This window comes from Meriones unguiculatus, chromosome 3, assembly GCF_030254825.1.
Source record: "Meriones unguiculatus strain TT.TT164.6M chromosome 3, Bangor_MerUng_6.1, whole genome shotgun sequence".
Classification (NCBI taxonomy): domain Eukaryota; kingdom Metazoa; phylum Chordata; class Mammalia; order Rodentia; family Muridae; genus Meriones; species Meriones unguiculatus.
The window spans coordinates 150541968-150569752 of record NC_083351.1 but is presented as its reverse complement, the minus strand read 5'-3'; the positions used below and the strand labels follow the sequence as shown (position 1 = coordinate 150569752).

Genomic DNA, 27785 nt, shown 5'->3' with positions numbered 1-27785 from the left:
ATCTGAGGTCCGAACGCGCAGCCTAAACGTATGGCTCCAAACGCGCTCCAGTCCGCGCAGGACCACGGCTGCGCTCCTGGGCGGAGCCCCGTCGGCGGTGGCCCCGCCCCCGACGCTGTCGTGACGTCACGGGCGCCGGAAAATCGACGCGAGAGGCCGGGCTGCGCGGCCGCTTTACGGCTGCTGGGCGTCTGCCGCTCGGCTGGAAAGTGCCTCCCACGCGCTGTCGTGAAAAGGTGGGATGGGAGCTCGCGGGAGGCGGCGGGAGCCGTGGGTGGGGACCTGAGGAGGTTGGGCTGCTCTCGCTAGGGTCCGCCGGACTTCCGGACCCTCCCGGGTCTGGCTTGGAGCGGTTGGCAAGCTCCTCCGGGCTGTGTGGTCTCCCGGGTCACCTGCCTGCACCCTGTGATCTTCCGTGAAATGCAAGTGCACCCGCTTTGCCACCTCCTAGCGTGGTTCCGAGAGTCAGTGAAAGATTTTTTTTTGGAAGCCACGAGGTTGCATTGTAACTAAAGGTGGCTGCATGATAGGTGTCAAGATGCAGGTGGATAGGTTACCAGTATTTATGACGCCCAACATAGGGAGAGTCCTTAAAAGCAGGGTTTATTGGTCACTAAATAGCATAAGTTTGATGCTATAACATGAAATCTGCTTGTTAGATTGTCCTTTTGTTGTTCCTAGAAGGCCTCCTTTTAAAAAAAAAAAATCATAGCTGCCTTGTTTGTATTTTCTTACTCATTTTAAAGTGTGTGCTTGGGCAGCATGCTTGAGGTTGTCAAAGAACACCTTTTCCTAAGTTGGTTCTCTCCTTCCATCATGTGGGTCCCACGATCGAACTTGGGTTTTCTGGAGTGCTGCCAAGTTCCTTTAGCTTCTGAGCCATCCACCTGTCCCAAGTATGTCTGAGCGTGGAGTAGATGTTGCAGAGGAGGGAAGCGGGGAGAGGTAGAGGAGAGAGCAGGGAAAGAGACAGACATAACATTTCAATGACTGAAATGAAAAGCTAGATAGACATGGCTGAATTTTGCCACTGCGAACTTGTAAATTCCAAGTAGAAAAATTCCTTACTTATTGTATAGATTTTGTGTGTTAAGTTCTATAGTTTGTTGTAAAAATGACACTTTCCCTTTTTACAAACTAAAGTTTATAGTCCTGTTACTCTACTGTTCGGAAGTATGTTATTAGATTATATTTTCTTGTGAGAAATTAGCAGTTATACATATGCTTGCTTTTTGGACGAAAGGCAACTTTCGAACAGACTAATTTTCTTCTTTTTTTTTTTAATAAGGGTGTTTTGCCTGTATGTATGTAAGCGCGCCACGTTCATGCCTGGTGTCTTCAAAGGTTGTCGGATCCCCTGGAACTGGAACTGTGTGACGCTTTGAGGCCAAAGTAGGGTGCTGGGATGGAACCTGTGCCCTCTGAAAGAACAAGTGCTGGTTAACTCCTGAGACACAGCTTCAGGTCCAGACTAAATTTTTGTAAAAATAAGTATAATACATTAATGTGGAAAATTGAGTACTTAGAAAAATTTATTTGGCTATTCCATGTTCTTACACAGGCAAAAATCGTAGAAGATACTCTACTACAATAACTTTATTTTCCAAAATAAACTTATTCCCTATATTTTGTAGTGTATACTGTAGCCCATTTAATTTGCATAATGGCCATTTGTGTGTCTGTGGAAAATCACCTTTTGTGTACCACAAAAGTTAGATTTAAGGAAATATTAAAAAGAAATGCCATAAGTATTAAAATTATCTTGTATTTAAGTTTGATAATTAAGAACCACATTTCAAATTTTTTGCATCCTTTTGGACATACTTGATTTTATGAGTTTAAGAAGCTCTATTTTTAAAACAAACTTGATGATAATTAAATGACATAATTGAAAATGAGCTCTATTTTGAACCAGTAAGTACTTAACCAGTAAGTGAATAGTTAAGTATAAACAAGTAGAGAACTGGAATAATTATAATACTTGATAAATCTTATTTTCTCTGATATATGTTAATAGGATTTAGAAGAAAGTCTCCCTTGCTTTTAAGGAAACTAGGAGTTGCAGTTTTTGCTCTCATTGATCCCTAGCGGTATCTTGTTTGTGTTTTGTTGTTTGTTTACTTTGATACAGGAGCTCTCTATGTAACCCTTGCTGTTCAGAAAATCTTTATTTGGTCCAGGCTGGTTCTACTCATAGAGATCCACCTGCCTATGCCTGGGATTAATTTGCTGGGATTAAAGGCATGCCCTAACATGCCTGGCTTTTTTTTTTTTTTTTTTTTTTAATAAAATACTATTTGAAAATTTTCAATCTATATTAAATTTTTTTTTTTTTGAGAGAGGGTCTCACTATTTAGCCCTTAGCTGGTCTGGAACTCACAGGGTAGACCAAGCCAGCCTCTGACTCCTAAGTGCTGGCCTTAAAGGCATGGCCTAGCAACCAAGAACATTTTATTGGTATATCCTAATGCTGTATTAACTTCTAATACCATTTAGGACCTAAATTTATAAGAATCTATTGGCAACTTAAAACACGAACATGAAATAGGGTGTGAAGAGCTTATTTCTTGCCATTTTAAAAGGTCTTTAAATATGAGAAATGGTGAGCCTTGTTTTATAGACAGTGGATAGGTATTCAGTGAGGATTCTCTCTGCTTTTGTTCAGGGCCTATAGATGTAACTCAATATTAGGGAACTTGTCAAGGAAGCTCCAGGCCCTGGGCTTAATCTCCAGCTGTTGGTGTACTTGTTTAAAATTCTTTTATTTACATTTCTTTTATCTTTTTCTTCCTACTCCACCCCAAACCCTTCCAACCCCCCAACACGAGGTAGGAGAAAGTTAGTGAAAGAGGGGTTATAGATCTCCCAACTTCTTGTCTCATAACAGCACCTGGGAGCAGCAAGGGGGAAGTAAGAGCAGCCTTGTACTTTCTCTGAGATTCCGCACACTCTGGGCTCTGGCATTTATTCTCTTTCCAGAGTCCTCAGATTTAAACTATCTGCAGGAGGAGATAGTTTAAGAGTTCCTCTCAGAGCCCACATGAGGCAAATTGTCTGCTACTGTGGACCATCTGAATTAGTCCCACATCCCACATCTGGGACCAAAACAAAACATGTTTATATCCACAACATCCAGCAGTGCAAAACAAAAAAGAAGCTGCTTTTCTCTTCCCTAAGCTTTAATTCCCACAGGAATTTAAAAGCAGACTTAATTACATAAGTTATTTTAAAGTCACCATGTAGGAACTTGACCACTTTGTATTAATTTGTAACAAAAACTGGAGGAAAGTAAAAAATTACTTGTATTGGTTATTTATACATTTTTAAATCTTTTTAAAAAGATTTCTTCATTTTGGGAGAGATGGCTCAGTGGTGAAGAGAAATTGTTGCTTGTGCAGAGGACCTAAGTTCAGTTCCCAGCACCTGCAGGATGTGTCAGAATCATTCACAACCCCAGTTCCAGGGCACCCAATAGGCATACATGTGATTCATACACATGCAGGCAAAATATCCTACAAGAAGGAAATCTGGAAAAATGATTTATTTATTTCTTATTTTCTGAGGGGTTTGCCACACACATGCATGCACACTGTGTTTGTCTCTGGTGCCCACACAGGTCAGAAACATAGTTGGATCCCCAGGAACTGGCATTAACAGTGTTTGTGAGCTGCTATATGATCCTGGGACTTGAACTCACGTTCTTTGGCAACTAGTGTGCTTAACCACTGAGCGTCTCTCCAGCCCCTTTATTGGTCAATTTTTAACACATATCCTTGTTATGCTGTGGCCAACTGGGAAAAAAAACACTTCTGCCTGTTACGTACAGGCAGAATGTACATGTCACATCGTTCCCACATCTTTAAATTCTGATCCGATGTTAGTTTAACCGTCGTCACATTAATTTTTATGTCATTGCTTTCAGCAAAGTTGCCATAGGTATTTTGAAAGTTTAGAGTTTCGTTTATGTATGTGATACAGCTTTTTGTTTGTTTTCGTAACACAAAATACTGCTCTTTAAGGACAATATGAGATAATTTATTCTGAGCCAGATATGAGTGACGAGGTTCCAGGAACACAGAGTTAGTTTATCCCAAAAATCATGTCCCAACATGGAAGCAGTTACCCAAGCTTGTATAATTGAAAGACAAAGGAAAGTAAACTATCAAGCTATTTCATAATACATTGGTGGGAATTAGATAGGTGGATTACAGCAAATGAAGGGAAATTCCATTCAAGGTTTGGGGTGTGATCAAATGACATTCTTTGCTCTGGGCTTGGTGGGAGCTTCTTATCTCCACAAAGGCTTCGGGTGATAGCCATGAGGATGTTGGGTGGATACAGCTGGGCAATAAACCTGCTGTCAAGATAACCCAAGATAGTTTGCCTTTGAGTCTGCAGCATCCTGACTCTCCACCTCACATTGTCATCAGTCGGACCAGCCTTGCAGAGTCTTCAGCATAGCCACAGCTTTTATCTGGGCAATTACCTTTCAATTTGTTGTTTTGCAGTGCTGAGGACGGAAGTCGGGATCTTGCACACTGGCAAGCAAAAATGTCTCTGACTTAGGTATTCAGCTGCTGGTCCTTTTTGCTGGTAGACAGGTTTCCTCCTTACCTCCTGAAAACTCCCCTAACTTCTAACATTTCTCTCTGTGCGTAGATTTCTCAGGTACTGGTGTTTAGGCAGATCTCAGTAAAATGACTCTTCAGGAGTTGGTGCGACAGGCTGCCTCCATGTATTTGGATAGAACAGCTGTGTGTTTTGATGAAGGCAACAGCCAGCCTCCAACATGCTACACCTACAAGACTCTGCTGAGTGAGGCTTCAGAATTATCCAATTTTCTGTTAGCACACTGTGACTTTGGAGGACTTCGGGAAATTGGTCTCTACTGTCAACCTGGGATAAATGTACCCTCCTGGATTTTAGGGTAATATTTCTAGTATAAACTGATATTATCCTAAGCTATTGGAGTCTTTTGCATTAGTTTTCTTTTTTACGATTTATTCATTATTTTATGTATGTGAGCACTCTGTTTTCATGTACATCAGAAGAGGGAATTAGATTCCATTACATATGGTTGTGAGCCACCATGTAGTTGCTGGACCAGGTTGTTGAACTCGGGACCTCTGGAAGAAAAACCAGTGCTTTTAACTGCTGAAGCATTTTCTCCAGCCCTACTTTACATTTTCTGAAGAGGTTAAAGTACACATTTCTCTTAGTATTATTTTTAATCATTCACATTTGTTGATTTGCTCTTATTAAGGAAAGATTAAAAGTTTTCACAAATTGAATATTTAAATATCTGCAGAGTATGAAGGTCTCATTTGTCTGTCAAAGGAAAACAGTTAGAGCATTTTATAACTGTCCATTGTGTCAAAGAAAATCTCTGAGCCATCACTGCAATCCTTGTTAACTCTTGAAATGTTGCATTTCTGTGTATTGAGTGTTAAGAGCTTTTCCCCCCCAGTACTGAGTATTGATCCCAGTACTGAGTACTGAGCCTTATACACACTAAACATCCACCCTAAAATTAAGCTTATCCCAAGTGATGAGAAGTTAAATTAGAATTTCACAATACCTCAAATAGCATTGGCCGCTAGATGAAATAACTGTTTCCAACAAGGCACAACTGTAAGCTCTGTAAACACCGAAGAACAATAAAGTTCTTAGAGAAGTTTATTCACTGCTCTAACCTTGGGCTTTTCCCCCAGGGTTCTCCAGGTCCCAGCAGCTTATGCACCTATTGATCCAGACTCACCACTGCCGGTATCAACTCACTTCATGAAAAAATGTGATCTTCAGTATGTTCTCGTTGAAAAAAAGCAGGTTAATGTAAGTCTTGGTGTTTAAGTGTTTCAGAGGAGTGTGACTGGGGAAGAGGGGAGGTGAACAGACTGAGAGAGAGGCTTCAGTTTAAGAGTTCTCTGTCCGGGCTTCTGAATTCACTGACTCCGGCAGTGTTTCTCAGCCTCGGCATTCTCATCATTTTGGTTGATTGAGGGTATGTTGTGGGAAGTTTCCATACAAGATGGTTAGTAGCATTACTGCCTTCTGCACGTTAGATCCCAGAAGCATCTTTTAGCTATGGCATCCAAAAAAAGCCCACATCTTTCCAGGTGTTTCCTGTCTCCCTCTACCCTGTATACTTGATTGAGAACTAACATTTGGAAGTGTCTTCTAGCCTAATGATGAGTGTGTGGTTTTCCTTCCTGTTTCCACATTACTTCCTGTGGTGGAAAGTGACATAGTGCTTGGAGAGTTTACTTTTATGTATTTATGTCAGTTACAGGGCTCTACTGTAATTAAACAATTAAAGCTGAACTTGACACTTTGAAAAAGAGATACGCTTTTAGACCACACATCAGTAGAAAATGAATTTATTATTTAAAGCTTTGAAGGGTGGAGCAGGAGAGATGTCTCAGAGGTTAGGGGCACTTGCTGCTCTTGCAGAGGACTTGGATTTTGTTCCCAGCACCCACACTGGGTGGCTTACAAAAGCTGTAACTCCAGTTCCAGGGTATTCAGAGTCCTCATCTAGACATACAGACAAGCAGGCACACAGGCACACGTAAAACAATTCCTAACAAAAATTTCAAGTATCTGCCAACCAACAGTGTAGCTGAGAAACACCGCTTTAGAGTCAGGAGTTGATATTTCGTGTTCAGCAAGAGGCAGTCCACGTTTTATTAAATTATTTTTTGTTTATAAAATACTGTCTATATAATGAAGAAGAATGTTACAGAAGATGTATGCAGTTTAGCTTTTTTTTTTTTTATTCTTCCTCTATGTGAACCAGTTTATACTTGAGACTAGCCTAAATGGATTGTATGTGTTTGTGTGCATGTGTGCATATGATGTGTGAAGCTGGACAAAATGCTTCCTAGGGGATCTTGAGTATTAGAGTGGGGTCTCTAGAAAGAAAACTGAAAGGTTAATTTGGTCACTAAGTGTTTTTGAAATAAATGTCAGAATCTAGCTGAAGTCTTTCCTTGTACCTCTGAAATTGCTCAGTCTTTTCTTACTGCAAGTAGACTAAAGTTGAATAATAATGTCATGCTTTCTTTTGTTTTGTTTTTTGAGACTAGGTCTCACTATGTAGCTGTCCTGGAACAAAATATGTAGACGAGGCTGGCCTTGAACTCAAATGACAGGATTAGAGGTGTGTGCTGTCACACTTGGCATCCTTATTTTTCTTAAGTCATATTGAAAATTTTTTGAAAGATGGTTAGGTGTGAGAATTAATTGTCAAGCTTCTTTCTGAAGGCATACAGTAAGGGACTGGTTTATAAAGCTGCATAGGTAGTACCCTGCCTTGCCGTGATCTCCAAGAAGAAGCAATGAACAGTCATTGAGCGTCTAGTGTATTTCCACCAGATCAATTATTCTTATCTAGGAATAGTGCCTGGAAGGCACTGTGAAATGTCTGGAGATAGGGTTTTTGTTTTTGTGTTTTTTGAGGCAAGGTTTGTTTGTGTAGCCTTGACTGTTCTGGAACTCACTCTGTAGACCAGGCTGGTCTCGAACTCACAGAGATTCACCTGCCTCTGCACTCCTAAGTGCTGGATATTTCTTATTGTCCTGATAAGACCCAGGTGCTATTGGCATCTAGTGGATGGTGCTAAAAGTCCTACAGTGTACAAGACAGGCTCCCACACAGAATTATGTGGCCCAAATGTCAGCAGTGTAGAGGCTGAGACTAGGTAGAAACAAAATGTTTGGGAGAATGTTGCTCTCCTCTTGTATGTATGCAATTCCTCTTACTTTGTGCACTGTTAAAAAGAAAAGAAGGGCCAGTCCTTTTGAGCCTCCTGCAGATCTGCAGACAGTATAGTGTTGTAGAGCATAAAAATTGCTAGTAATGTTTATTATTAAAAGCCTAGGATTATTACAGTGGTTAATATTAACCCACTACCATATCAATAAAAGACACAGATACCTGTCGTATTGAAATAAACCTTATTTCACCTGAGGCTGGGCAGATATTACCCCTAATTTGCTTTGTTACCTCTCAGCCCCACACCCCATACTATTTGCTTTAGTCACTCCTATCTGAGCTACTTCCCACCCAGTCGCTCCATTAAATGCTTGCTTATGCTTTATACTTGAGCTGCTTCTCTCCATTCCGATATTCAGAGTTCTTTATCCTGACCCACGCGACTTTTTACCTATCCCAGGGTGACTCTGCTTCCTTCTTTCTCCTCTCCCTGTCTCTGATCCTTCTGTCCTCAAAGCCCATGAACCTTAGCTCCTCCTCTGACTTCTGCCCTACCCAGGTATATAGGCCTTTTATTTAGCCAATCTGGGATAATTTTTAAAAAGAAGGAGGGAAGGTGGGACTGGGAGGAGATGAGGGAGGGGGTTATAGCTGGGATACAAAGTGAATGAATTGTAATAAATGATAATAAATATAATAATAATAAAGAAATAAGGACACTTAACTCTTAGATATGTTTCATTTCTCTTTGTCCCAGAATACATAGCCAGTATTCCCATCCCTGGTTAAGCCACGTTGAATGAGTAAATGGATATATTACATTCTCTGTAAAAGAATCCCTTTTAACATGTTAATATTTGTAAATATCTTTTCTGACAGAAATTCAAATCCTCTTATGAAACGATTTTGAACTATGATACCGTTTCAGTGGAACATAAGGACCTGGTGCTCTTCAGACTGCATTGGGAAAATGGTGAGGTGAGCTGGATACTCAGTGATAGAGAAGATAATTACAAGATAAATGATAGAAAAGACAGCAGGAATTGCGGGAACAGCATTGAGGAGAAGGGACACATGGATGTGCGGCAAGAGCATTGCTTGGCTTATGTCCTACACACCTCAGGGACCACAGGGACACCGAAGATCGTCAGAGTGCCTCATGCATGCATACTGCCAAATGTCCAGCACTTCCGGTAAGTTCCAGCCTCTGAATTCTTCTTAGAGTTTTAAGTTGGATGTAGTGGGATTCACCAGTAGTCTCAGCATATGAGAGGCAGAGGCAGAAAGATCACAAGTTTGAGACCAGTTTGTGCTGTAGAGAGAGCCTCCGTCTTAGGAAAACAAAACAAAATAAAATCTTGCATTTTAAAAAAGAATAATTTTAAATATCTATTTTTTTTTTTAAATCTTGATCTAAATAGATAATCCTAATTAACTGTTGAGATTAAAAGCAGTAGTACAGATGAAACAAATCCATGCTCTAATCCGGTTCTGGTCCTCCTCCTTCTCATAGAAAAGAAAACTCCAAATACTAGGAAAAGGAAAGGCTGGGGTCTGTATTAAACATCACTGAGTGTATTTGACTTGTATCCTAGCATCCAGGAGATTGAGGCAGGAGGATTAATACTTCCTGCCCAGCCTGGGACACATAGTGAGGACCTGTCTGAAGACCTAAAAATGAGGGGTAGAGCAATGATGTTGCAGTGGTTAGTGATCTTGCTGCATATTCATGCTGGTTGGAGTTTGGATTCCAGGACCCATAACAAGCTGGGCATCCCACAAATGCCTGTAACCCCAGTTCTGAGGAATCCATGTTATTTTCTGGCCTCCAGCTTCTTCCCCTCACACACACAGGCTTTAGAAATAAAAATGAAAAATAAATCACACAGAAGAAAGTGTCTACTGAAAGGAAACCAGAATATGTGAGTGGCATATATTCTGTGACAAGGAACTGGCTCACATAGCATGGCTGAGAAAATGTGGAGGCCATGGGTAGGCAGCCAGGAGAAACTGTAGCAGGCTGGAGCCCCGTAGGCATGAGACTGTGCACAGCATCATCAGAAGCACAGTCAGGTGGGCGGGGCGCTAACCTAGAGCCACAGCTCCTGCTGCTGCTTTGTAAAAATACATTTTATTTTAATTTGTCCGTAAGTATGTATATATGTGTATATCTGCTTGTAGGTACATTATGTGCATGCGGAGGCCAGAGACTTCAGTCCCCTGTGGAGCTGGAGTTAGATAGACTAAACAGCCTGACCTCTCAGTAGATACTGGTGGAAACTGTGGTATTCTCTGGACCACTTAGCTGTCTCTCCAGCCTGTTTGGTTTTTCATTAAGGAAGAAATCCAGCCAGTTCAGGATGGATAAAACTGAGCTGGTTGTGGACTGGAATGTTCAGCTGAATAACTGACGAGAGTGTGTGTGCTTTACTGAGTGGCGGCTGCCAGCCTTCAATTCTCTAATAACATTAGAGAATATTCCCTCTTCTCTGTTCCCTTCCTCCTTATGGGAAGCATGTAAAGCTGGTGGTGCACATCTGTAATTCTAGCTCTTGGAAGGCTGAAACAGGAGGATTACTGTGAGTTTGAGGTCAGTCTGGGCTACATAGTACCAGGCCATCCAGAGTTACATAACAAGATAGTGTATCTAAAAAACAAAAACAAAAACAAAAAAAAAAAAACAAAACAACAAAAATAAAAACAAAAAAGAAAGCGTAATAGAAAGAATACCGGGGGTTGTAGTTCACGCTGTCTAAAATGATGTGTCAGAAAATAGTCACAGATGACAGAGCCTGTCTGGCAAAAGAAAAAAAAAAGGTAAAGGGCTTTCATCCATCTATCTGTCTGTCTGTCTGTCTGTCTGTCTATCTATCTATCTATCTATCTATCTATCTATCTATCTAACTAACTAAATAACTAAATAACTAACTATCTATCTAAGTTTTTGAGGCAGGGACTCACTGTGCAGCTCTGGCTGTCCTGGAACTCCCTGTGTGGACCAGGCTGGCCTCAAATTCACAAAGCTCCACCCTTCTTTGGCCTCCCAAGTGCTGGGATTTTAGGTGTGTGCTGCCACGCGTGGTCCAGCCTTTTATAAAGGGTTTCCAGCAGCACCAACGCCATTTTGGATAATCTGAAGAATGAAGTCTGAAGCATCCAGAAAACTTTTCTCCTCACTGACGACCCTGCTACTGCACTTTTTCCTCCTCTTCTTTTGGATTTATCCATTTTTATTTCATGTGTATGAGTGTTTTCCTTGCATGTATGTCAGTGAGGACACATGGAACAAGAGTTTCCGTGGTGGTGAACCACCGTGTGGATGTTGGGAACTGAACATGGGTCCCTTACAAGAGCAGGAAGTGCTCTCTCCAGTCCCTACTCAGTGCTTCTTTAGGGTCTGTGCATACCCACACTTAGGCCTTCCTCATGACAGCTATGCTCTGTTTGCCTTTAGGGTACTTTTTGGCGTCACCCAAGAAGATGTTTTGTTTCTGGCTTCACCTCTGACCTTCGATCCATCTGTTGTGGAAATATTTGTTTCTCTGTCCAGTGGGGCCTGTCTGCTTATCGTACCAACTTCTGTCAAAGTGCTCCCATCAAAATTAGCTGAGGTTCTCTTTTCCCGCCACAGAGTGACTGTCCTACAGGTACCCTTCAGTAGCAACAGAAATGTTTTCTTCTTCACCCTTCTAATGTTGCATGTTTCTGAGGATCCGTTATATGTCTGTAGTTCTTCCCAGTAGATTAACGACAGTGTAGTTAGCTTATCAGAGGCTACCACCTTGTTTTTAAAAATGAAAGACAAAGCAGTTATTTATGCGTACCGTGTTGCATGTACTGCAGTATTCAGCTGGAGTAAGTAACTGGGAAAACTTGACTTTGACTATGAGTGTGCTATTTGGGTATCTTCTATCATAACATTTAAGCATATTGTGTTTCCTACCAAAATCTAATAGAGTACCACTTTACAGATGAGCTAAGAAACAGGTGTGCTAGCATCTGCCTGCAATCCCGGTACTTAGGAGGTGGAGGCTTCCAGTAAGGAGCTCAAGACCAGCCTCTTCGACATAGTGAGTTCAAGGCCAGCCTGAGCTATGTAGAATCCTGTCTTTAAAAAACAAATAACAACAAACATGGAATTGGAGAGGTGGCCTAGTGTGTAAGAGCACTTTTTATGAAAGTACAAGGACATGAGATCAAGTCTCCAGCACCCACATGAAAGCCAGGCATGCCACATCACCTGAATCGCAGTGTTGGGGGCTGAGGTGGGGGGATCCTGGAAGCTCACTAACCAGCTAGCCTAGCTTACCCCAGTAAGCCTCGGGTTCAGTGAGAGACAAAAACACAACATGGAGAGAGCTGGGAGAGGACACTGGGTGTCGCCCTCTGAATATGTGCTGTGTGCCCACGTACACTCGAGCACATGTAGACATATGCCACACAGCACAGCTTCCCAACAGTTTAAAGCTCTTCTTTAGAGAACCCACCCTCTCTCCCCAGCTTCACAGACCTACTCCTCCTTTCCTACTTACCCAATTTGTGTCCCCCCCCCATCAAGGCCGATTGTGCAGACCAAATATTGGATTTATAAGTCTTCCACTGGCACACGGTCGACTTGCCAGGGCTACCCCCTTAGAAGAAAACTGACTCTCAGCAGCTGGCAGTTTAGCAGCTCCTTGGTGAGCGACAGGACATTTTGCCCAGCTTCCCTCCCCAGGCTGGGACTTGGTTTGGCCTGGACTTACATAGACTCTGTGCATGCTGTCATGTCAACTGAATCCATATGCCACTTTTGCAGAGAACTCAGGATCAGTTTTTAGCACTGACATGGTAGCTCATAATTGTCTGTAACTCTAGTTCTAGAGGATCTGACTCCATCTTCAGACCTCTGAGGACGTTAGGCACACATGTGGTACACACATATAAGGTGAAACCCACACATAAAATAAACAGAAGAGTATGTAGAACATAAGCTTTAAGATACTACATTGTAAGTGGTTAAAAATACCAAAGAAGTGGGCTGGAAAAATAGAGGATAAGAACACTTCTTGCTCTTCCACAGGACTTCAGTTTGGTTCCCAGCACCCACATGGTGGCTCACAACCATCTATAACTCCAGATGCTGAGTTCTAAGATGTTTCTGACATCCCAGGGCACCCACATATAGACATGAAGGCAGAACACTCATATGGATAAAATAATCTAAGATTTTTAAAGATACTGCGTTATAAATGGTTAAAGACACTGAAGCTGGCTGGGTGTACGAGCTCATGCCTTTAAGGTACTGGGGAGGCAGAGGCAGGTGGATCCATGTGAATTCCAGGCCTGCTGAGACTGAATAGTGAACAGCAAAAAACAAACAAAAAATACTGGAGATATGGGTCTGAAGAGATGGCTCAGTACGTAAGAGCACTTGTTATGTTTCCAGGGGACCAGAGTTCAGGTCTCAGGCCCCTCATTGGGTGGTTCTGCCCCTAGGGAATCTGGCACCCTTTTGTGGCCTTTATGGGCACTTGCACATACATGCACATACCTACACGTCACACAGATATACACATAAATAAAAAGTCTTTTAAAAATTCAAAGGAGCCCTGTGTGGTAGTGCAATTCCCAGCAACCACATGGTGACTCACAACCGTCTGTAGTGAGATCTGGTGCCCTTTTCTGGCATGTAAACATACATATAAGGAGAACACTTATAAATAGAAAGTAAATAATACAAAATTTTAAAAAATAAAAAAATAGCATAGAAATAATAAGTTTAAAGAATAGCAAGACTGATCCACTGAAAACTCTAACATTGTTGATAGAAATTAAAGACCTACCTATGTACACAGGCATTTCACATGTATGTAGAAGTTCCAACATTGTCAAGAGAGCAGATCTTGCTGAGTCCATTTGTAAATTATGTTAAATGTACTCGTTCTACCAAAATCCCAGTAAATGTTTGTAGAAATTTACAAGTTGATTCTAGATTTTATATGGAAATGATAAAAACAGTCCTAATTTATACAGAGGAGTACCACTTGGCAATAAAAAAGAAAGACTTTATATATATATATATATATATATATATATATATATATATATATAATAAAATAACATGGTTGAATTGTGAAATATTTATTTAAGGTTTGGAAAATATTTATGAATATTTATTTAGGGCTTGCCAATTGAAAATTGTAGCCTTAGGGATGGAGAGATGTCCCAGTGGTTAGAGTATTTCCTGCTCTCCCAGAGGACCAGAGTTTGGTTGACAAGCACCTGTATCTCTAGTTCTAAGGCACCCGGTGTTCTCCTGGCTTCTGCAGGCAAACATGCATAGAAACATACACTGAAGTAATAATAAATCTTTATACCCACAGCCCTAAAGCCGAAATGGGTGCCAAATGCAAAGTTTGAATTAATTACAGTGTTTACATGAGGAAGATGGAAAACTAAGTGACTTGAGTGTGTTTCCAGGCAACACCAACATTGCTGAGAAGATTTGGATCTGAGCTCATCAAGTCCACTGTCCTGTCAGGGCACACTTCCCTGAGAGTGCTAGCCCTTGGCGGGGAAGCCTTCCCCTCACTGACCATCCTCAAAAGCTGGCGAGGGAAAGACAACAGAACGCAAATATTCAATATTTACGGTATCACAGAAGTATCCAGTTGGGCAACTTTTTACAAGATCCCAGAGGAGACTCTTAATTCTGCTGTGAAGTAAGGGCTTTAGTTTTACCCCCTGGAGGGGAGGAGAGGCGGGCTCTTTCTGAGACCTCAGCATTAATGCTGGGGTTCATGAGTTTTGGTTGGTGATGGCTGTTGAGGTTATGGTCCTTGCATGGGAGGTCCACCCTCTGCCAGGAAGCTGTGCTGCTAGTGCTACTAATGGGTTTGTTAGGTGCCATAGTAATAATTTTTAAAACACTGTTTTGTCTGGTGTTTCAAGTTAAGAATCCAAAATCTTTCCTATAACTTGTGATGAGATCCTGCCAGACTGTTTTGTGACTGAAATACACAGTACCCTTTCCGCCAAACCATTTCCTCGTGCGGTCTTTGAATTGTACCATAACCTGTCTTTGTTTTATTTGCTCTAGTGTGCTTTTAGTGTGCTTGGAAATCGTCTGCTCAGATGTGAATTATAAACCTGCTCTGGGCTGTGTTTTTTGCAGACATGAACATACTGTGCAGCTGGGATCTCCACTACTAGGAACAGTGGTTGAAGTCAGAGACACAGCTGGCTCCTCGGTTCACGAAGGCACTGGACAAGTATTTTTAGGTTGGCTTATATTTGTTGGTTGAATTTTCAAAAAGAAAAATCAGATGTTTCTTTTAATTCATTTTATGATTTTTTTTATGTAGAATGTACTTTTCAGTGATAAATTTTAATCTTTTCATAATCACAAGATATTTAGAGTTTACCTGATTGTACATGCAGTTTTTGAAAATTTAGAAGCATAACTTGAAATGTTAACATTTGTAGGTAAAACTTTATCTAGCAGTATTCTAAGGATATGTTTTAAATCATATGTAGTTTTAGAAATAAATTTAATTTTATCTCTTTACTAACTCCCTGAAGTGATTGTTCCCAGTTTTACCAGGTAGCATTTAAATGTCACCTCATTTAGTATGAATAGTCAAGGTTTGAGTCTGAGTTACTGAGAATTACAGTAACTGATGTTAAATTAGTTTTCCATGGATTTTATGACATTGGAGTTTGTCTTTGAAAGGTGGGAAGAACAGAGTCTGCTTTCTTGATGATGAAATAACAGTGCCCCTCGGCACCATGCGAGCCACAGGAGACTTTGTGACTGTGAAAGATGGAGAGATATTTTTCTTGGGAAGAAAGGACAGCCAGATCAAGCGCCACGGCAAACGTCTTAACATTGAGCTTGTACAACAGGTAGGGCCACCTAAGCATCTCCTTTTGTAGCCCAGGCTAGTCTAAAATTCCAGGTGTTCCTGCCTCCTGCTTCCCAGTGTTAGGATTACAGCTGTGAATTCCCAAGCCTGGTGTGAGGTGGCCATTTATAAAATAAGGGGCTGGAGAGATGGCACTGTGGTTAGCCATGCTTGCTGCTCTTGCACCCGAAGCTGACAGCTCCTGACCTTCTGTAAGTCCAGCTGCAGGGTCCTCAGCACCCTCTGGCCTCCTCCAGCACCTGTGCTCATGTGGTGCATAAACTCATACAGACACACACACAGAAAAGGAAGTAATAGAAGTAACAAATAAGATTTTGAGCTCTTTGGAAGGAAGGATGTTGGTTTATTTGCTTTAGAGTGTATTATTTTTGAAAGTGGTGCCTGTTAGAGCATACCAATAGCAAATAGTTTTTTTAAACTCCCAGGTATTTTCTGGACTTTAGTTCAGCTGCACCGGTTTTAGAGCCTTCAGGAGCCTGTCTTAGTTGTCCCCATGAATAAGTGAGGGTGATCTCTCTCTCTTACAGGTGGCTGAAGAACTTCACCAGGTGGAATCCTGTGCAGTGACATGGTATAATCAGGAGAAGTTGGTTCTCTTCGTCGTATCCAAAGTTGATTTAGTAAAGGATTACCTCTTTAAAGAATTGCAGAAACACCTCCCATCGCATGCCCTCCCTGATGACGTGGTGTTCATTGATACTCTACCATTTACATGCCATGGTAAAGTGACAAAGCATATGTGTTCAGTGCTAGAGAACACCAGTGGTACTCAGATTAGTTTAATGCCACCGAAGTACTAGTAAGTGATACTAGCAATAATTATGGTAGACGCTCTGTGAGTTAGCTTTGTGTAACTAAGTTCTCTTCAGAAATGCCTGTGAGCTGATGGTGTTATTCTGATGTGTAAGTTATAGATGGGCAATCTCTCCCCAGATTACTTTGCTGAGTACTAACTACTTGTGCATTCCTGTGACAGTACCTGACAGGAAGAACTTAAGGGAGGAAAGATTTGGGCTCACAGTTTCATGGTGTATCTGTCTATCAAGGATGGGAAGGCTCGGTGAGCAGCTCAGATCATGTGGTGGTGGTCCAGGAAGCAGAGAAAAGGATGAAGACAGGCTCTGTCTGGCTGTCTTCTTTCCTCCCCATGCCCCCAGCCTATTTCCGGGATGGTCTTCCCTGCTTTGTTCATCCTCTGAATATCTCACGGACATACCCAGTGGTGTTATTCAGCCTTTTAGGTGACTGTGAATCCAGTCAGGTTGGCCCTGAAGGTCAGCTATGACAGCTAGTCAGTGGCTGTATTTCTAAGGGGTCACCAGAGAAACAGAATGAATGTTTAGATAGATAGATAAAAACATTAAAGGGAACTGACTGATAGGGCTCTAGAGGCTGAAAGGTCTCATACTATGATTGTGAGCTAGAGGGGGTCTAAGAAAGCTGGGGCTGTAATTCTGAGTTTGCAGCCTGAGAACCAGGGGGGCCAGTGGTTTAAAGTCCATAGGCAGGACATCTCCCAACACATGCAGTGAGGGTGAAATGTAGGTTCTGCTTTTTGTTCTGTTCAGGCCTCCTAGGGCTAGGAAATAAATTTCCTCCCAGTTTGGAAAGATAGTCTCCTTTAATAGATAAACCCAGAAACAGGGTTTAATCAGCATTAAACAGTGGGCCAACCCATAATGCACCACCACAGTGGTAGAGGTGAAATTCTTCTTAGTACTACTTAGCTTCAAATTATATACCCTTTTGGCAACAGGGTTTTGATATGAATTTCAGGGTACCCTTGATTTCAGTATGTAGCCCAGGCTGCAAAACATACACTTTTAAAAATCAGACATGGTGCTGCAAACCTGCAATCCCAACACTAGGGAGGCTGAGGCAGGAGGATTATAAAGCTTGATACCAACTTGAGCTACATAGTCAAACCCTGTTTTTAAAAAAAATTGTGGGGCCAGAGAAATAGCTCAGCTGGTAAAAGTGGTTGCTGCGCATGCCTAGTGGTTTGATAACTTGATGGGTGTGTACTGACTTACACAACGCGCGCACACACACACACACACACACACACACACACACACACACATTTTTAAAGTATATTTTATATATGTATATGGATGTGTACATAGTTACCCATGGCATTTTTATTTAACCCATGCTTCAAAATACAGTTATTGCTCAGTTACTCATGTTTTTAAAAAATTTGAGATGCGTCTAGTCAGCATAGAAAATAATGGAATCCATTATTACATTTACGTTTTCTTTTCCTTTTTTTTTTTTTTTTTTTGGTTTTTGATACAGGATTTCTCTGTATAGCCATGGCTGTCCTGGAACTCGATCTATAGACCAGGCTAGCCTCTGAGTAAACTCAGAGATTCCTTGCCTCTGCCTCCTGAGTGCTGGGATTAAAGGCGTGCACCCCATTATTATATTTTCATACAAGACATATTTCATTCTTGGACCTCACTCATGTTCCATGCTTTGTCCCTCCCATTCAATTTCATGTCTTGAGATCTTTAACTTAGATAAATAGCATCTCTCTTCCTCTGTATTATTTACTATCATCTTTGTAGCATTGGCCTTCATTATTGCTTATCTGTTCTATGATTTCTGAGCTTTACGGTGAAGAGTGTGACTAATAAACACAATGGCTCTGGGGCAAAATGGATTTATTTGCTTATTTTATGGGGCAGAGTCAAACCTAGGACATTGTATGTGCTGGACACATGCTCCACTATTAGCTATACTGTGCATGGTAAAAGTTCAGATGCTACTTTAATGTTTTTCATTTCTCTTTGTGTTAAGGTAAAATTGATGCTTCTGAGTTAAACAAGATATATGTAGACTACATAAACTCACAGCCTAGGAATAAGCTCCATGGAAAAGGGGAACTCTGGGAAAAATTGCAGTATTTATGGAAGGTACAACTTCTTAAATACAAATTTATTTCTAGAACTCATTCATTATGGGGAATTTCAGTACCTCTTAGTAAGGCAGTAAAAATATTTTAAGAATGTTGTTGCTGCCCAGGTGGCAGTTAGCATGCCTCCCGTAATCCAGTCTTTCCGTCAGAAAGGTTAGTGTTCAGTGTCTCACAAAGAAACTCAATGAAAGTGGGGTCATTTAAAGGATGCCAGTGTCTACTTGACATGCCTTTCCACTGGGAGAGCCAATGCTAAAGCCATGCTCTACCGAGTGGGCTAGCCTTTACACTTTGGGTTTTGCCATTAGTTCTGAGAAAGTTACAGTAGCTGTGTGTTTTTGCCCAAGACATTATTTTTTTAAGATTTATTTATTTATTATGTACACAATATTCTGCCTGTATGTACACCTGCATGCCAGAAGGCACCAGATCTCATTATGGATGGTTATGAGCCACCATGTGGTTGCTGGGAATTGAACTCATCTTAACCTCTGAGCCATCTCTCCAGCCCCTGCTCAAGGCGTTATTAAGTGTCTCAGTAGATAAGCAAATTTTCTTAGATAAGGTACAGATTTTAGCTGGGCAGTGGTGGCACACATCTTTAATCCCAGCACTCAGGAGTTAGAGGCAGGCAGATCTCTTGAGTTTGAGGTCAGCCTGGTCTACAGTGCTAATTCCAGGATAGCCAGGGCTACACAGAGAAACCTTACCTCGAAAAACAAAAAAAGAGAAAAAAAAAAGGTGTGTTTGGTTAGTCTTAAAAACTGAGAGCTAAGCTTTTATCACTCCACTCAACTTAGGTGAAGTGGGTCAGTGTTATTTCCATGTAGGGAGTATCAGCTATGAGGATCTTAAGGGCTAGTTGGTAAAGCAGATGTTTTTGTGAGTTTTTTCCTTATGTTATGGGTAGGAGACCTGCTCTAAAAGAAATCATATTTAGCAACTATACAGTGAATCTGTGACAGAGATGGTGGTGCAGTCATGATCCTTAGTATAGAGAAAATATTTTTAAATTTAACTGTTAGTATTTTTCCCATTTTTTGTTAGACTGCTATCTGTGTTGTAGGTACTGTCAGCCCTCTATCAGTTGTTATGTTGTAAACTCTGTAGGTTTGGGCTCTTACTATTTCTTCCGCCTTTTCTCATCTGTAGTCTATTCTGAGTCTCCCTGAGGATCCCATGGTTCCCGACAACTCCGTCTTCTTAGCTAGTGGTGGGGATTCCCTCAAGTCCACGTGGCTCCTCAGTGAGCTTGAAAAACTTACCGGTACATCCATACCTGGCCTTCTGGAAGTTATTCTCAGCAGTTCTATCTTAGAGGTTCACAACCACATTGTTCAGACTGTGTTCACACATGGGGACCTGAAAGTCGACAGGAGTTATGCCACAAAAAGGAAACTCAGTGACACCTATCCAGAGGAAGCCAGCAGGAGGCCTGCACGTCTGGAGTCTGCCTTGCCTTCAGACCTCAACAGTGAGACAAACGCTTTGATTGCTGTGAGCAGAGGGAGTCAGGTTTTGTCTCTGGGCCCTGGGAGGCTTTTGCCTAAGTTAGGACACTGCTCTTCCATCTGGCCTCTGGATTTAATTCCACAGAGTAACCCTCAAATATTAAAAAGCGTAAATCCTCCAGCTCCTGATGAAAAGTTGAAAAAGCCACCGGCTTCTCAGGAGGGGAGCCCTGCGGCCAGGGCTAAGACAGTGGTGCTGCGTGAGAGGTGGCGGTCAGACACAGGCAAATGCGTCGACGCTTCCCCGCTGCTCGTGATGGCAGCTCTGGATAAGTCGCCCACAACCGTGTATATCGGCTCCCACTCGCACTGGGTGAAGGCAGTGGACCTTTTCTCTGGGAAGATGACGTGGCAACAGCTTTTGGGAGATCGAATTGAATCCTCAGCATGCGTGTCAAAGTGTGGAAACTTCATTGTAGTGGGTAAGTCTCTGAATCTGAGGTGAGGTTTGTAGAGTTATATTGAACGTGTATGTGTGTGTGTGTGTGTGTGTGTGTGGTCGGTTGGTTGGTTGTTGTCACAGGTCAGTGGTTAAGTTTGTACTGCTTAGCAGCATGGCTTGGGGTCCAAGTCCCTGAATATAAACTTAACTCTGTATTGCTAAACTCAGCATATTTGGTGGGTTGTTAGACTTAGAACCTCACTTTTCTCGTGGATAAAATTAAAACAGTAATAAAACATGGTGTGGTAACACACACTGATGAAACCTCCTGACCTCAGCAGTTTCCCTGGGGCAGGAATTTTGGAGGCACTTAGCTGATGATCAGGGCCTCCTGCTTTTCTGCAGGCATCTGAAGGCTTTGTGTGGACCAAAAGATATGCTTTCAAGATGGCTCCTGGACAGCACTGTTAGCACGGGGCATAGTTCCTAGGCTCATTCTTAGTTCATTTTTGCTGAGAAGAGTCAGGTTTTGCCACACAGGCGTCTCTGTAGCTGTCTGAATGTTTGCACAGCATGGCATCTGACTTCCTCAAAGTGGATGATCTCAAAGACGAAGCCATAGGAGCCACATAGTACCTTTTAGAACCTAGTCTTCAAAACTGGAGACTACCGTTTTTGCTCAGTTTTGTTCAGTGAACTAAAAACCACCAAGTTCAATCCATGCTTAGGGGAATTAGTCTCCACCTCTTGAAGTGCATCTGAGAATCTGTGGGTGTATTTTAAACCCATTGACAACTATCTGAGAGCTCTTGGCAGGATTGAGCAAGCTTCCCAGTCCGTTAGTACACTGCACACACAGAGCTCTTAATGGGTGATGGCAACACAGAAAGAATCTCAGAAGTTGAATCTGAAGTCAGAGCAATAACTTGGCCATGGACAGAGCCATGTAGAGCGTAGGCAGTGAACCTGTCCTAGATGGCTGACCTCAGATCGCCCAGGTATCTGTGGTGACTTCACTTACAGGGGTTTTTGTTGTTGTTTGAAGCAGTTCTATTCAACCACCTTCTCATCCACTGCCACTGCTTCGGAAGAGATGTTTGGTGTAGTTACGAAGAGTACAGTCTGCTAGATTTATTAAATCCTGACACTGCCACATGGTAACTTTGAAATTGCCCCATTAGTTAATCTACTTCCATGCTGTCATCTATAAGTATGGGTATAATTAGGCTAAAATATTTGAAAAAGCAAGCTGGAATGTGGCTCGGATGGCAGAATGCTTGCCCAGCATGCTCAGGGCCCTAGGTTCAGTCCCCAGCATGCATAAACTGGATGGTGTGAAGCCTACCTGTCATTCCAGCATTCAGAGAGGTAGAGGCAGAAGGATCAGAAAGTCATTCTCCCCTAATTGAATCCTGGAGGCTAGCCTGGGCTAAAGACCCTGTCTCAAAAGAAGAAGCCCCGATACATAGGAAGTGCCCAGTGGACACTGATTGTTTTAGTGTTAGCATTCTTCAAACAACTGAGAGCATCTATCCTCCTGTGAGTTGTTACAGTAACCTTCGGGTAGAATAATCTGAGGCTCTGTGACCTGGGTAATTAATCCAGCAACAGCCAGGATGGATTGGGATGGATTTGAATCCAGTTGTGTCAGTGTGCATGTGCACATGTCCCCGTGCACTCAGAGGACAACTTGTAGGAGCTGGTTCTCTCTTTGCCCGCGTTGGTCTTGGGATCAAGGTCAGGTTGTCAGGCTTGGCAGCAGCAGGTGCCTTTACTGCTGTCTTGCTGGTCCAGAGTTCCAATACAAAGCTGGAGCTAAGGCCTAGTGCCACGACTACACCAGCAAGTAAAGATTTTACATGAGTGACTGCTGTCCAGTTTCTGCTCGTGTGTGCTGAAGCCCAAATCAGATGAGTAAGCATATAAGAAAAGCGTGGCAGAGACTGTCATTATTTAAACTAAATAGTTTATATCGGTGTATCTCAGTCTCATCTTTTATATTTCATTTCTCCGTAGGCTGTTATAATGGATTAGTTTATGTTCTAAACAGTAAGAGTGGAGAAGAATATTGGACATTTTCTACTGAAGATGCTGTGAAAAGCTCGCCAGCCATGGATCCAACTACAGGACTCATTTATGTGGGGTCTCATGACCAGCATGCATATGCTCTCGACATTTATGTAAGAATCCACCTCATCAGCATTACACCATAAACACAGACGTGCAAGTAACTTCAGTGCATGCGAGTCTGGAGCAGGTGTTAGCTGTAGCCCAAGCCTGGCACTGGGTCTGGGAAGGAATGATTACTCACATTTTAACTAGCTTTCTTTCAAGTAATTTATGCAATATAAAGCATTCAGGATGATCATAATAGAAAAAAAATCAAAGTAAGATATCAGCTATTTTAAAGTTCCATTATATGAAAATATCAAATTTTTATAAAAACTACAAAATAGGCTGGTAGCTTTTGAAATAACAGTGATCAAAACTGAGCTATTGGTATAAATAGAAATAAAGAGTAAATATAAGTTAATTAGGAAAACTCAGAAAACAAAAACAAGGGGCATAAACACACAAGATTCTCAAGGAGAAGCTGCTGAAGACATGTTTCAGTCATTCAGCCTTGAAAGGAATGAAAATGAGTCACTGACATATGGAAATCCATAGATCACAGTGCTATAATGATTGACAGCCAGCGTCCATGAGAGCCAGCAGCTGCGTGACAGGGAAACCATAAAGGAAGAGTTTGGGGGGCTGCAGATACAGCTCAGTTGGCACAGTGCTTGCCTGGTGTGCACGGAGCCTTGAGTGCGCTCCCTCAACCTATACAGCTAGCTGGCATCTGTGTCAGCCAGCCCTCAGGAGGATCCGTGCTACAAGATCATCCTTGGCTACATAGTGAGTCTGAGGTCAGTGTAGCTACATGCCTAAAAAAGAAGTGTCTTCTGATTCACAGACACACATGTGCAGACACATAGCAAGCAAATGTAATAAGCACTGTGGCTGTCTAAGTTTGATGTCCTTTGACCAAAAAAAATTTTTTTCCTATGATTCTATCCTGGCAAAATAATCAGAAACATAGACAAATACATACACCAAGTTGTTTATAAGATTGGGAGCCATGCGTGGTGGCACACACTTGTTATCCTAGCACTCAGAGAGTCAGAGACAGGCAGATCTCTCTGAGTTTGAGACCAGCCTGATCTACAAAGTGAGTCCAGCACAGTCAAGGCTACACAGAGAAACCTTGTCTCAAAACAAACAAAACAAAAAAGCCGGGGGGGGGGGAGATTGAGTAATTGGTTTCTAAGTTTTTAGATCAGAAAATGAGATAATTTTATTTTGAATATATTCAAATTATTTTAAGTCATTTTATAAAGTTAGTGGAAGAAACGTAAGTTCTTTATTCAGAATGAGTATATGAGCGTGCGCGCACACACACACACACATACCAATTAATCAAAAGAGAAAATGCTTGCATGTTATCTGTAATCAGTGAGTATCAATGATATTCTTTACTGCCTTTGCACTAACTTACCTGGCATAGGGTGCATGCCTGAAATCCCAGCACTGAGGCAGCAGAGGCAGGAGGATTCTGAGTGAGTGAATAGGGAGGGCAGGGGAGAAGAGAAGAAAAACCTGCATTCCTCTGGACCCTGACAGCTGTTCCTTGGCACAGCATGTTCAAGGCTCTGGGTTCAATCCCAGCACCAAAAGGAACAAAGCAAAACAAAGTTGAGGTCGAAACTTAGTTGTCTTATATATGGGCTTGTTAACTACTAACACCACACAATTAATTCAGATTCTTATTTGCAGGAAAAGAAGTGTGTCTGGAAGCTAAAGTGTGGAGGAACGCTCTTTTCTTCTCTGTGTTTGAGCCTGCGTCCATACCATCTGTACTGTGCCACACTCGGGGGACTCCTCCTGGCTGTAAATCCTGTAGGCATCAAGTCTCGTGTTGATTGTATTACCAAACCCAGGGCTTTGCACTTGCTAGGCAAATGCTCTACCACTGAGCAAAATCCCCAACCCCACCTATCTTGATTTTTGATTGTGATGTTTGAAAGTCTTGAGTACTTTTCAGGTAAACGTAATCCACTTAAAATGAGTAAAAAATGAGCTACAATTCACTTAAAATGAGTAAAATTATTTGGAAAAACGAGGAAATAGGAGTTCATGTTTTTATTGTTATTTGTTTCTTCAGCTGTTTTTAACCTTTAAAAGAGATTTGCTCATTTTTATGTGTATAAGTATTTTGTCTGTATGTATGTCTGTGTAACACATGTGTCTGGTGCTTGAAGAGTAGAGGGCATGGGATCCCCCGGAATTAGAATATAGATGGTTGCCAGCTGCAGTGTGTGCTGGGAATCAAACCTGGGTCATATTCAAGAAAAACTGTGGCTGAGTCACTGAGCCCTCTCTCCAGACTCTGTTTTTATCCTTTTCAGACAGGATTTTCTCAATCATGTTAAGAATTTCTTGTCTGTCCCTCATAGTGGAGAATGCCTTTATTCCCAGCAGAGGCAGAGGATTTCTGAGAGTTCCAGACTAACCTGGCCTACATAGCAAGTTCCAAGATAGCCTGGGCTGCACAGTGAGATCCTTTCTAAATAATAATAAAAACACAAGCAAAACAAACAACAATTAAAAAAGCTTCTTGTTCATCGTAAGGATAGATCTTGTTAATTTGTCCTACCTTTTAAATTGCTTTTCCGTCCTAAAGCTAGATCTTTGTGTTAGTGCTGCTTCGTCTTGTGTTCTGGGCTGAGTGTTGTAGCTTCGGAAGCAAGCACTGATTTTCTGACTGCCCGTGTGTGCCGCGTCATGGACAGCTTGAGGGCGTTTAGTTTGTTGTAAAATGGCTCTGCAGGTGAGGCACTTGCTGCCATCCTGACAGCTTGATGGAAGGAGACCATCAGTCCACACAGGTTGTCCTCCAGCCTCTACACGTGCGTGTGGCACATGCACACTCGTGTGCGCGCACAGCAACTAAATGTCACTTTGAAAGGTTAAAGGGACTCGATTAGTAGAATGATTTTCAGTGCTGTCAACTGCTTTGGTCATGACAGGCTGCTGGGAGCATAGTTTGGAAGCACCCCTGTGGAAAGCCGTTGTTCTCTTCTCCACGGTGTTGCCAGCGGTACGTCTGCATCGGCTGTGTGGACGGCAGTTTGCTCTGCTTCACTCACTCGGGAGAGCAGGTGCGGAGATGTAGTTCCGTGTGTAACCTTGCCCCTAGCCCCAGCCTCCGGCCCTGGAGATTAAACCCAGGGCACAATTAGTGACAGTTCTGTTATTGAGCTACAGTCTCAGCCCTTGTCTGATGAATCTCTTCTCCCCCTGACCCCACCTGTCTCTGTCTCTGTGTGTGTGTGTGTGTGTGTGTGTGTGTGTGTGTGTGTGTGTAGGTCTGAGTTTGATATTTGATGTGATTTTCTCATTCATTCTCTACCACATATATAATTACATATATATATACCATATATGTGTGTATATATATATCATATGTATATATATGTGTACATATATATATCATATATATACACATATATATATACCATATATGTGGTATATATGATATATATATATTTTTTATTTCTTTTGATAGAGTCTTACTCGCTGTCCTGGAACTCACTGTGTAGACTAGGCTGCCTTAAAACTGAGATTCGCCTAGCTCTTCCTCTTGAATGCTGGGATTAAAAGTGTGCACCACCTGGCAATGCACAGAATTTTGTTTAAAGCTGTAAATCATTACATGTAAATTATTTTCAGTCCAGTTCCTTCTTGCTTTGTTTGGAAAGCTTGAGTAAGACATGTTTTTTGTTTTGTTTTGGTCCTTCCCCCCCCCTCTCCTTTTTTTTTTCCCTGGCGCTAGAGTTGGAACCAAGTTCTACCCGTCCAAGATTGTTTTAATAACATACATTGAAGACCTAATGTAGTTTTCTCTTAAACATGGTATCTCTGAACATACCAGTAGGAATTCTCAAGGGTGCTCCAGATTAACTGTAGTAATGTCCTCGTGTGTCTTGTCCTGGTTTTCTCTACTGGAGCAGGCTGTGTGAGAATGCTACTTTCCAGAAATGGGCATCACTTTTGGCATATGGAGTTACTAGGTGGTCTCCATCACCCCTCTTCTGTCTGCCTGGAGAAGCCCCGGGAGATGTAAGCATTGCATTTGGGTGACTGGCTGTTGCTCCTCTCTCCTTTGCAGATTTGGCGCTTCTCTGCTGGAGGACCAATCTTCTCATCCCCGTGTATCTCGGCATCAGAACAAGAAATATATTTTGGTTCTCATGACTGCTTTCTCTACTGCTGTAGTGTGGAAGGTCACCTCCAGTGGAAATTTGAGACTACAGCCAGGGTATACTCAACACCGTTTGCTTTCCGTAATCCCAGCCGTAGCAGTGAAACACTGCTGGCAGCTGCATCTACTGACGGGAAACTGTGGATCCTCGAGTCTCAGAGTGGAGAGCTACAGAGTGTGTATGAGCTCCCTGGAGAAGTGTTCTCTTCTCCTGTGGTCTGGGGGTCAATGCTTGTTATTGGGTGCAGAAATAACTATATTTACTGTCTGGATTTATTGTGTGCTCATGAAAATAATCAGGTGTCATCCTTATAAGTGTGAATGTGTGAGATGGTGGGAAATGTCATTGTAAAGATATGTGGATAGTTTTATATTAAAGATTCTATTTTGGTTAAGGAATTTGTCTGCAGTACTCAAGTAGAGAGCAGCTCTGTTTATTTCCTATAGAAGCAGCAGGAGTTTCTGGGAAGAGAAGATGAAATACCTGATAAATTTAGCAGGACTTTTAGTTTGGTGTGCTGGTGTGCTGGCTAATTTTATGTCAGCTTGACACAGCTCGAGTTATCTGAAAGCAGAGAACCTCAATTGAGAAAATGCCTCCATCAGGAGGCATTGGGTTGTAGGTATGCCTGTAGGACATTTTCCTAATTAGTGAATGATGGGGTGTCAGCCCATTGTGGGTAGTGCCACCCCTGGGCTGCTGTTTCTGGCTTCTGTGAGCAGGCTGATGAAGCAGCATCTCTCCAGGGTTTTTGCATCAGCTCCTGCCTCCAGTTCCCTTCCCTGTTTGAGTTCCTGTCCCGACTTCCCTCCGTGATGAACTGCGCTGTGGAAGTGGAAGCCAAGTAAGCCCTTTTCACCTCAACTTGCTTTTGATCATGTTATTTCATCACGACAATCATAATCCTAACTAGGATGTGTAGAAACATTTCTTTTAATTGGTCCAAAGACTGCTGCTGTGCTTTGAATGTCTTCACCAAAGCACCCCCACTTTGTGTTATTAAGAAGGTGGAAGCATAACCCCACCATGGTACGTAAGGGTGGCAC

At 42.1% G+C, this 27785-nt stretch overlaps 1 protein-coding gene across 7 annotated transcripts; it reads left to right on the top strand.

Moving 5' to 3' along the window:
* The first annotated feature begins 95 nt into the window (after positions 1–95).
* Positions 96–27137, top strand: Aasdh (aminoadipate-semialdehyde dehydrogenase). 7 transcript variants are annotated; one of them, XM_060380792.1, is made up of 16 exons: positions 97–236; positions 1289–1464; positions 4660–4927; positions 5712–5832; positions 8594–8907; positions 11169–11361; positions 14177–14418; positions 14871–14977; positions 15429–15601; positions 16149–16341; positions 18424–18539; positions 19694–20474; positions 22451–22614; positions 24251–24373; positions 25504–25635; positions 26646–27137. In XM_060380792.1, the coding sequence occupies exons 3-16, from the start codon at positions 4698–4700 to the stop codon at positions 27051–27053; spliced, it is 3297 nt and encodes a 1098-aa protein (XP_060236775.1). In that variant the 5' UTR covers positions 97–236; positions 1289–1464; positions 4660–4697; the 3' UTR covers positions 27054–27137. The 7 variants fall into 7 exon arrangements, with proteins under 7 accessions (XP_060236777.1, XP_060236781.1, XP_060236775.1 ...); XM_060380794.1 differs by lacking the exon at positions 25504–25635 and having other exon boundaries at positions 96–236; XM_060380795.1 differs by lacking the exon at positions 4660–4927.
* Positions 27138–27785: the final 648 nt, after the last annotated feature.